Raw genomic sequence first — 12,031 nt, 5'->3', positions numbered from 1 at the left:
GATTCTTTGAATGAAATTATTACTCAATAAAATAGATATATTTTGAGTATACGAGTACTCGAGTATTCTTACAAGCGAGTATGTACATGTACATGAATCTCACGATGCTATAACTTTTGAGGTAAATGAATTTGTAGTACTCGAGATGTGGAAATGGAACACGGAAACTGACAAAAACTACCCATAAATTATCTTCGACATACATTATAAATGTTTCAAAAACATTGCATGTGTCGGACAATATGGATAAAAAACTTTCCGAAAGTATTGATATTTAGTTTTATTCTCCTATCTCTCATGGTATAATAACGTGTACTCTTCTTTTCAAGTGCTTTCATTCTTTTTTTTTGGTAACAAGTGCTTTCATTCTTTTCTCATCCATAATTGCAAAGTTCATGCCACGGCTAAATAGATCAAAACATTAGTGATTCTCTTGATTCGCAAACTGGATCGAAACTTCGAATACTTCAGTTTATTCATTATATGGGATATCCTAAACTTATAATAGGTCGAGTTGATATGTAATGTCTTCGAGTTGATATAGCATTAGCTAGGAACAAGTACATACATAAACATCATAAGGAATAATATTTACCTTTTTGGCTTGGATGTACAGAATGTATGTATATATAAATATTTCAACTTGGAGATTTTTAAGAATTATTGTTTCCTCCATTCTTTAGTGAAAATACGTAAAAAAAGAGAATCGAATGCTATATAGTGTACATACATTCTTAAAAATAATGAATCGAATGCTATATTCCCACAATATACTAAAATAAATAATATAGAAATATAAATTATGCTAAGAAAATATTAGTTATATAGTATAACTAAATAAAATTTAAAATGTATTGTGTTTAGTCTGTAAAAATTAGAAAAAAATAAAGGAGATTCTAAATTTGTTTATTTCATACTATGAATTTATTTTACCTAACTCAAAAATATATTGATATATAATAACAGTTAATAATAAAGTAAAATGTATAAAACAAATCATTATATATTAATAAAATCAAATAAGAAACATAACCAATAACATTATAGATTTATACAAAATATAACACTAAAATGTAAATTGTATCTTTGAAAGTTTTACGATGGTATTTGTTATATATTTATAAAATGAAAATCTACCTGTACGGATGTACGGGTGAAAAGTCTAGTAATCATTCTTACTTCAAATGCTTCCGAGCCCTAGGCTATATTAAAAATTATTGGATATTTATATACTAGAGCGAATGCTAAGTTTAGTTTTTTGTAATTTTTTTTTAATATTATCATAGGAATGTGTTTCAAAAAAAATAATTAACATAAGGAATAGCCGAACAAGTGCTGCATCAGCACATTATAAATCTTGTTATATTGTTTTATGCTTCTCGATTTCAAACTAACATGGGCTGAAATTTCTTCGAACATGTATCGATTATAGTTGTACAAAAAACTAAAATTGATAGGGTTCATACAAAAACTAAATTATGCAATTTTCGAAGAATAGTCCTTAAGGTGAAACTTAACTTTGTACTATAGCTTATTTGAACGGATGGATCCACAACATGAACAAAAAAAAAGATCCCGTTTTGATTTCGGTAAGTTTTTTTTTATCTATTTATACTATTTGGCATGACCGCATGAAGATTAAATGTTTTGATTTCGTTAACATTTTACGTATTCGTAACCAATAATATTTCCGTTTGCTAGTTCTATCAGTTCAAGTTCCAAAAGGTTAATTGTTATTTTTAGAATTCAGGCCAAAAAAATATTGGTTTAAACAAAAAACTAAAGCGAAAATGTGTGATCATAAGAGAATCGAATTTCCATGCAATTATGCAAGTGTTATTATCTAGCATAGTATCTTTGAACACTTTCAAAAACTCCTTTTGAATACCAAGATTCTTTTTTATTAATTAACTTATTATATTCATTACATTTAAATTCTGAAAAATGGTTTATAAATCACTCTATATATAAGGGTAAACTTTACACACTCAAGTCTCTACTGTAAACAGTACAAATTACGTCAAAGCTGTCTGAAAAAAGATGGAGAAAATCAAATCAAGCCTACAGAATCTGATTGATCTTTTATTATTATTTTTGAAACTGACCTGTGCAAATAACTTTTATTACCATGACTTCAAAACCGCGGTCATTACGTATCACATCTTTATTATTATTTCTAATCTTCTAACTATTGAAAGTCTAATTCGTAATGCTAGAATGTTCATGGATTAGTTAGGTGAAAAGTAAAGTGATCTAAGAATAATTTAGCAGAGATGAAAGATAAGATTGTTTCAAGTAGATATTTTTAGCAAATATAATTCATTATGATTATTGTCTACCGTCGTATCCTACCCAACATATAACATTATGTTCTATACACGGTGTATATATCGGTGTAAAAACATAACCAACCGTATATAAAATTCAAATTTCATATCTAATCTATATTTTCACATTTTGTTATGCGAAAGTCAATTATTTCCGTTGAATTAAAAATGTATGTTTACTGTGCCGTTAAGTTTTTAGAGGACGTGTATTAAAAACACTCAATATAAATAATATTTTTAGCTTAAAAGTACCGTGGATTTAGCTGGCTTGGGTCTTTATCGGCAGAGCAGATGATAAAACAGTAATAGTATTCTATAGAAACATAATGTTACAGAAATTGTATATGTTTTCTAATTTGTTTAATATAATAATTAGTAGAACAGTATGATCATGCTATTTAAAATTATTATAAAAATTAGTATATAATATATAATATATTTATTTTTAATGAATATATATATTAATATATAAAATTAAAAAAGTTAGAAAAATAATTTATTTTATTTAATAATTTCTAAATTATGTTTATATCGAAAATATTATTTAAAAATAAATTTTACAATTAAAATATCTATTTTTTAAATAATATTTTACATTTAAAATATAATATAATTTTGGTAACCATGTCATTTGATGAAGGTCAAAAAGGTTTAAACCTTTGTGGTCTCTGTTTTTCTAGAAAATAGCGTGGTTAGTCCACAAATTTAGGGACTATTATGAAATTTTACTATATTAAATGACAAAAAACTAAAACGATGTCCATATACCATGGAAAAGAGTTCAATATACATTAATACAAATGTAGAATGCGTTTATAAATTTTAAAATAACACTAAAGATCATAGGCTTCAGTATATAGAACCTTTACCAAAAAATTCAATATTTTTGTAAGGGTCAGTTAACACATAGATTTTAAGAAATATTAAAAAGAATGAAAATATTGTTTCAATGCATATTTGCATCCTTCACTAACATATGATAAAGGTCAAAGAGGTTTGAAACTTTTGTAATCTCCAATTCTCTAGAAAATATCGATTTTATAGTGGTTAGTCCACCAATTTTAGGGAGTATTACGAAGTTTTACTAAATTAATTGACAAAAAAAAACTATGCCAATGTACCATGAAATAGAGTTTAATATACATTAATACAAATTTAAAATGTGTTTAAAATTTTTAAAACAACACTAAATATAATAGGCTTCAGTATATAGAACATTTACAAAAAAAATTCATTTTTTGTAGGGTTTTAACACATAGATTTTGAGAAAAATTCAAAAATATGAAAATACTGTTATAATGCATAATTGCATCTTTCACTAACATATGATGAAAGTCAAAGAAGTTTGAAACTTTTGTTGTCTCCATTTCTCTGGAAAACAACGATTTTATGGTGGTTATTCTACCAATTTAGAGAGTATTATGAAGTTTTACTAAATTTATTGAAAAAGAATTAAAAGTATGCCCATGTAGCATGAAAGAGAGTTTAATATACATTAACACAAATGTAGAGTGTGTTAGAAATTTTAAAACAACACTAAAGATCATAAGCTTCAGTATATAGAACATTTACCGAAACAAATAGATTTTGAGAAAAATTCAAAAAAATATGAAAGTTATGTTTTAATGCATAATTGCATCCTTCACTAATATATGATGAATGTCAAAGAGGTTTGAAACTTTTGTTGTTTCCGTTTCTCTAGGAAATAGCGATTTTATAAGTGTTAGTCCATCAATTTAGGGCGTATTATGAAGTTTTACTAAATTAATTGACAAAAAATTAAAATGATTCTCATGTACCATGGAAGAGAGTTTAATATATATTGATACAAATATAGAATGTGTTTAGAAATTTTGAAACAACACTATAAATCATAGGCTTCAGTATATAGAACATTTGCCGAAAAACTCAATATTTTCATAGGGGTTACACATAGATTTTTGAGAAAAATTCAAAAATAATAAAATTATATTTTAATGCATATTTGCATCATTCACTAACATATGTAGAAGGTCAAAGAGGTTTGGAACTTTTGTTGTCTCCGTTTTTCTAGAGAATAGCGATTTTATAGTGGTTAGTCCACCAATTTGAGGAGTATTATGAAGTTTTACTAAATTAATTGACAAAAAATTAAAAGGATGTCCATGCACCATGAAATAGAGTTTAATATATATTAATATACAAATGTAAAATGTGTTTAGAAATATTAAAACAACACTAAAGATCATAGGCTTCAGTACAAAGAATATTTACCGAAAAATTCAATATTTTCGTAGGGGATTAACACATAGATTTTGAGAAAAATTCAAAAATATGAAAATAATGTTTTAAAGCATATTTTCATCATTCATTAAGATATGATGAGTTCAAAGAGGTTTAGAACATTTGGTGTCTCCATTTTCCCAGATAATAGCGATTTTATAGTGGTTATTCCATCAATTTAGGGAGTATTATAAAGTTTTACTAAATTAATTGACAAAAAATTAAAAAGATGTCCATATACCATGAAAGAGATTTTAATATACATTAGGACAAATGTAGTATGTGTTTAGAAAATTTAAAACAACACTAAAGATCATAGGGATCATTATATAGGGCATTTACCGAAAACTTCAATATTTCGTTGGGGTTAACACATATATTTTGGGAAAAATTCAAAAATATGAAAATAATGTTTTAATGCATAGTTGCATCCTTCACTAACATATGATGAAGGTCAAAGAGGTTTGGAACTTTTGTTGTTTTCATTTCTCTAGAAAACAACGATTTTAAAGTGGTTACTCAACCAATTTAGGGAGTATTATGAAGTTTTACAAAATTAATTGACAAAAAAAATGATGCACATTTACCATGGAAGAGAATTTAATATACATTAATACAAATGTAGAATGTGTTTAGAAATTTTAAAACAACACTAAAGATCATAGACTTCGGTATATAGAACATTTACCGAAAAACTCAATATTTTATATGAGTTAACAAATAGATTTTGAGAAGAATTCAAAAATATGAAAAAATGTTTTAATGCATTGTTGCATCATTCACTAATATATGATAAACTCCAAAGAGGTTTAGAACTTTTGTTGTCTCCGTTTCTTTAGAAAATAATACTTTTATAGTAGTTAGTCCACCAATTTAAGGAGTATTATGAAGTTTTACTAAATTAATTGACGAAAATTAAAACGATGTCCATATATAATGAAAGAGAGTTTAATATACATTATTACAAATGTAGAATGTGTTTAGAATTTTTAAAAGAACACTAAAGATCATAGACTTCAATATATGAAGCATTTACCGAAAAAATTTAATAATTTCGTAAGGGTTGTTAACACATATATTTTGAGAAAAATTCAAAAATATGACAATTCTGTTTTAATGCATAGTTGCATCTCACAATTTAGGGAGTATTATGAGTTTTTACTAAATTAATTGACAAAAATTTAAACCATATCCATGTACCATGAAAGAGAGTTTAGTATACATAATACAAATGTAGAATGTGTTCAGAAATTTTAAAACAACACTAAAGATCATAGGCTTCAGTATATAGACTATAGAGTATTTTAACAAAAAAATCAATATTTTTGTTGGGGGTTAACACATAGATTTTGAGCAAATTTCAGAAATATGAAAATAATGTTTTAATGCATTGTTGCATTTTTCACTAATATATGATGAATGTCAAAGAGGTTTGGAACTTTTGTTGTCTTTGTTTCTTTAAAAAATAGCCATTTTATAGTGGTTAGTCTACTAATTTAGAGAGTATTATGAAATTTTACTAAATTAATTGACAAAAATTAAAATGATGCTCATGTACCGTGAAAGAGAATTTAATATACATTAATACAAATAGATGAGGTGGAATCAGGGTCCCGATACGATCTCAGGATCTAAGAGAAAACCCCTAGGTTCTTACACGACCTCATGGTCCAATTACGATTTCAAGAACCTCCGGATTCCCATATGGCCTAACCACTATCCATATGGTCCATACAGCCCCCCGGACTCCAATACTATTTTAAATGTGAAATACTATTTAAAAAAAATGTTATTGTAAATTTATTTAGAAATCAAAATTTTAATTTTGTGGATATAAAAATAATTTTATGATATTATTAAATAAAATAAATTAATTAATTATATATTTTCTTTAATTTTATAAATTATAAACGTAAATGCTTTTCTAAAAGTTTCATATGAGAGCATTGATCAGAAAGCATTTGGAGAACATTAGCATTTAATAAATGCATTTCTAAATGTTTTTCTAACAAATGTTCATTGGATAATGTAGAGCTTAGTATTAGTAATAATGCTAATGCTGATGTACATCTTTAGTTGGTAGAGGAGTGAGTTTTCAGGGGTTAAGGAACACCGCAACGTGCAATTTCTTATTAGTTTGGTTCGGTCATTTTTTTTATTGTTTAAGGTATAATTTTTTTATGAACCAAATCGGACTGAACTTCCATTTGAACTAACCAAAATTTTGGTTCAATTCAGTTCAAAATTCCATGCCTAATCTATTCGGATTCAGATCGAATATTTTTAGTTCGCATTTCAGTTCTTATGCTCAGACTAGGTTCACTAATAATACTTTAGGTTTATATATATATATATAACAATCATTTATTTTCGGATTCGAACCCACTGGAATATCTTTGTATACAATGCTAAGGTGTTATAAAATTTCATATCAACAAGACTTATATATTGAATCATCCAATAAATTTTATTAATCACTCTAATTAACACAAAAATATAAAAAAAATTCAGACCCACAAACAATCTTCACGAAAGTTGAGATTGAGCTTGGTTAGAATCAATAACAGATATTGTATTCAAAGAGATCCCAAGAGGATCACCACCTTCCTCTTCAAAAACCACCAATAGATTTCCAGATGGTTTCAGAAACGCCCTTGGAATATGATATCTGCATCAATCAAATTAAAATTATACCCCCCAAGTAAAATGTTGTCGTAGTTCATAATGCGTAGTTAATGGACATGTGTGTCACTTACATAGATTGAGAAGGATGACCAGAAGGTGTGAGAAAGGAAACCCAATAACGACCAATGCTTTGACCATTCACCCATACTTCCCCTTTACCCATACTCCCCATATTAAGCCCCACCGGCCCATCTCCGTTCGGCTCGTCAAACATCGTCTGCATATAAATGAAAGTGCAAATGAGGCTAGAGTAAAATGTAGAAAGTAATATACACATTGTATAACCCATACACGTATTGATATATTAATATGAGATTTTAGTTTTATTTACAAATAATCAGATATATAGATAATAGAGGCATACCTTGTACCAAGCAAGAGGGCAATTCTTAATGAGTCCAGCGTCATTGGTACTCCGCTTTACGCTCTTTAGATTCGCCCATTGATGTAACCTAACTTTATCCCCAAGCAAACCCACCTTCACAAGACATACATGTTAGGTTATTTTACTTATTTATCAACACAACAAATTCATGACCTCAGACGTTTTCATATTACCAAGTGACCCCATTGATATCCACTCAAATCGATGGCATTTGTCTCACCACAGCTAATTTGAGCTTTGGTTAGTCCATAAGATTTCCTCTCCATGTAAGCCCCAGAGTCCTTTTATTCATAGGATGAGAAAAAACGTGTCATGGTTCTAATCTGTGTAATACAAGAAACTATTAAACCGGGGTTTGGTTTAATCAAATACCGTACCGGTAAACCGACCATGCCGCTAAGGATTGAAATGTTGTTTTGTCCGTTGATTAAGCTAACTGGAACTTGGAGTTTAACCACCGTGATGTTTCTGCTTCCATGCCCAGAACCTGCAAGAACACACTTCCACTATATTTGAAAATTGAACACATTCGTAACCAAAATAGTAATGTTCTAAAAAATGCGGCGAATCGGTCAAAACAAAACGATTTTTCTAAAATAATCTCTTATAATTGTGTACCTGCTAGTGCATTATTGACGAACACGTGAACCACATGTCCTAATGACTCAATGTAGAGAGACGGGTTCGCGCAAGGTGAACTCGACTCAAACCTTAAATTCATCGAGCCAATATTGTTTTAGTGGTGAGAAATAAACATTAGAAATATGACGAGAAACATGTCTAATATATTACCTTAAAGTGTACCAAAGATAATCAGTTCTGTCCTTTGTCAAGTTGGTATGTTCCAACAAAGCATTAGTCTTCAAAGGTGTGTCTGAAAATGTTGGGATTGATTCTCTAAACACTTCCCATTTGTCTGGAACATTGAACACCTGAACTGGTGTTGTAACTCTCATATTCTTCGCCACATTCACCTTTGCTGTTTCGTAGATTAGGGTTTTGCAATCCTGAAGAATACCAATTGACTTGGGAAGCAAGCTATACGCATTGTTTCTGAACTGCATTTGAATGGCTTTTCTCGCGTCGTTGTTCACCAGAAACGCAACGCATCCACTGTTCTCATCTTCAAAGACATAAGCTTGCTGCATTGGTCCCAAGGAGAGAACCGTTTGCTTCCCATGAAGCAGAGGATTTGCTGAGGATTTAATAGCAGCGTGAAGCTCCTTCAAGTGACCGTACTTTGGTTGTCTTAAAAGACCTTTAAACACAAAACAAGATCAGAATCAGGTTTGTTAGTTATCTTTCCAAATAATGACTGATGCTAAGAACCGGATTAAAGAGCTTTAGATCGAACCGTATTCATCAAGAGGAGCTTGATCATAATATCCTGTAATGAAATATGAAGATGATGTCCTTCCAAAGTTTGTTCCACCATGGTACTGTATAAATTTATGGTTGATGATTAGTTCCTAATGCGTATAGACAGGGACGTGCTAGGCACAGTCCAGTGAAACATTGTTTTCATCCTTAAATTTTTAAGAGATATTATACATAGATATATGCCTCTGAATAATTATTTTTTTTTAATTCCTTATAAAAATTATTTCTAAATATTTATGGCCTCTAAATTTTGAAGACCGCTAATGTTTAAAGAAGAAATATCGAATCTTAGTTACCATGTAGTAGTTAATGTAGCTTCCGTTTTTCGCAATGAAAAGAGCTGCATGGAAAGCTATATCCTCAGCAGATCTAATATAAGGTTCTCCTCCATAAAATTGATAGCTGTTTTTATCAAACATAGTTAATTAACTTCTTGGACAAGAAAAGGAAAATTCAAAATAGACAATAAAGTAAACCCTTACAAAGATGTCCAATCTTCAGTCCACATTTTGGGTTTATTAGGTGAGTTTGGTCCTGGAAATGTCTCGCCGCATCTCATTCCATTGCACGTATTGATCTACAAATTAAATCCTCGAATATTTAAGAGGAAAGAAACATTGATCTTAGATAAGTAACCGGTAGGGTACGGTACGAACCACTGGATCAGGAGCATCGGGCTGCTTGCACATTATCCATGGCACTCCGGTCTGAAGCCCTACTGCCATTTGAGCTGCCCACTTGACGTACGATGCTCCTTTCTCATGAAAACCTGCCTCCACGTTTCCGTACTCGTTCTCTATCTATATTATTAAAATCACACGAACTCAAACAAACACATTCACATCATAATTAGAAGCTAACCGGTCCGGTTTGACTAAACCGTAAGAACTTAATGTTACTATTCTACTATCAGCTATACTAAATAAACCCTAAAATGAAAAGTGTTGCCCCAGCTCATAACACTGGTTTCAAAGTCAATGATCATGATTGGGGTTGGTATGGTTAAGCACTGGTTCGGTTTAGTTAGTTAATCCTACTTTTTGGTTTTGGGTTGGTTCCCTGACATTGGTTTCAGTCTTTCAGATGAACAATAATGAAGTTAATTTACCTGGGAAAGAATGATTGGACCTCCTTGAGACGCATATAAGCCCTCTGATTTCATCAAATTTACGATCTTACTGGTGAATCTTTGCATGTGGAACTTGAATGGCTCGTTATCGGTTCGGTATACCATACCGGGTACATCCCGTAACCAAAATGGCAATCCTCTGGTTAACCAAAGCGGTTGTCAAAATTATTCAACAAAATTTTCAATGTACAATAAAATATTATTTTTTGAGTTTATGAGTAGTATACCCATAATTCCATTCAGCTTCGACGAAGGGTCCAATACGTAGGCAGACATAGAGACCTTGTGATCTAATTTCTTTAATAAACTTCACCAAATCGTTTCTTCCACTAAAATCAAACTGCAAATGTTCATTTTAAGTTTATATCTTAAAGTTTAGTACAAAAAAAAATATCTTAAATTATTTTAGCAGAAAAAAACTAAATGTCATTCTGTTATATAAAAGTAACAAATTATAAATTTCACAGAGATAAATTAGTAAATGGACCAACCTGTCCGAGCTTAGGCTCATGGAGGTTCCAAAAAACGTACGTTTGGATCACATCGATGCCTCCTTCCTTTGTCTTCTTTATCAGAGACGGCCACATCTGCATAAACAAACACAATCATATATTTATTAAATTATTTTAAAGTTACAGTAAATCATTCAAATAATTGAAACATTAATGCATTTCGCAACAAGAATAAGACTGGTTGTCTTTGGATCCCCATTGATTAGAAATTTTAATGACATAAGAAGATTTGTTCACGTGATTGTGTTAAAGTTGTCAAAGGCCTAATGATAATAAGGCTAAGAAACAATGATCATCACATGTCACTTAGGTAAACGATTGTTTTTGTAGGCTAACAACAAAAAAAAATATTGTTATGTATTATTGTTTCACACATTTTGATCTTTTACTTAGTCTATTCATTTATTCAATCAATTTTATTTTTACTTATCAACCATGAGAAGACCATTAAGGAAGCACAGAGAACGAATATATGCTAATTAGTTTAGGATTGTAAATGAATTGATTCGCAACTTCTATCGATTATTTTAGTATATGATAATTTTTAGAAGTACAAAAAAAAAGTCCAAGAAGTAGACAATGACAACATATTAGGAGGAGCCTATAAAAAGAACAGAAACTGTGTCGTTTTGAGACCCGTGACTTTCATTTTCAGTAAAGTCAAAGAGTCAAAGATGTCGTGTTAGATGGAAATCTCTGTCTTAATCTTGATAGTGAAGCTTAATAGATATACCTTGTGAACCATACAATAAAATAATTTACAAATAATACTTGATAGATCAATTTCGCTTCACTACGTAATGCATGTCTTTTTCGATTTTAATGTATTATTTATGTATATAACTTTTCATAAAAATTTCAAAACTAATTATCACGTACACGGCATAAACTTCTGACTAGTGTTATTCCTACCTACTGATTTCGTACTTAATTACATTTTCAATCATCAAACAAAATTACCAAAAATTAAATACATCTTAATTTCCTAGAAAGGTTTTAAGTAAAAAAGAGTTTCTCACGCAAGACGGTACATAAAATGCGAAAACACCTTAAGCAACTATAACTAATTATTTATAAAATAGTCTAGTTACATAAAGTATCATTTGATATATTCCAAAATTCATTTTTCAAGCAACCTCGCATCTAATTTGTGATATCCAAAATTAATACACTGGATTTATTTTGTCATATATATCAGAATTTTGTCATATTACATCAGTATGACACAAGTTTCTGGTCCAACCATGTTTTTCAACCTACCATTATTGTTTACACTTGCCAAAATGTGATAGACATATACACATTATCACCCCCCCCCCCCCCCCCCCCCCCCCCCCCCCTTTTTTTTGAA

The 12,031-nt window shown here is 29.8% G+C and overlaps 1 protein-coding gene across 1 annotated transcript; it reads right to left on the bottom strand.

Moving 5' to 3' along the window:
* Nucleotides 1-7,035: 7,035 nt before the first annotated feature.
* On the bottom strand, nt 7,036-10,755 carry LOC125604750 (beta-galactosidase 6-like; the record flags this gene model as incomplete). The annotated part of the gene is given in 14 exon segments (XM_048774948.1): nt 7,036-7,257; nt 7,346-7,491; nt 7,639-7,752; nt 7,833-7,940; nt 8,037-8,146; nt 8,278-8,369; nt 8,452-8,917; nt 9,014-9,098; nt 9,336-9,441; nt 9,522-9,616; nt 9,696-9,839; nt 10,148-10,307; nt 10,396-10,508; nt 10,660-10,755. Coding segments are annotated over 14 exon segments (1,977 nt in total), but the record flags the coding sequence as incomplete, so codon positions are not given.
* Between the last annotated feature and the right edge of the window lie 1,276 nt (nt 10,756-12,031).

The sequence above is a fragment of the Brassica napus genome, unplaced genomic scaffold (genome assembly GCF_020379485.1).
Source record: "Brassica napus cultivar Da-Ae unplaced genomic scaffold, Da-Ae ScsIHWf_618;HRSCAF=913, whole genome shotgun sequence".
Taxonomy (NCBI): Eukaryota; Viridiplantae; Streptophyta; class Magnoliopsida; order Brassicales; family Brassicaceae; genus Brassica; species Brassica napus.
The sequence above is the reverse complement of the archived record's forward strand: the minus strand, read 5'-3'. Positions and strand labels throughout refer to the sequence as shown.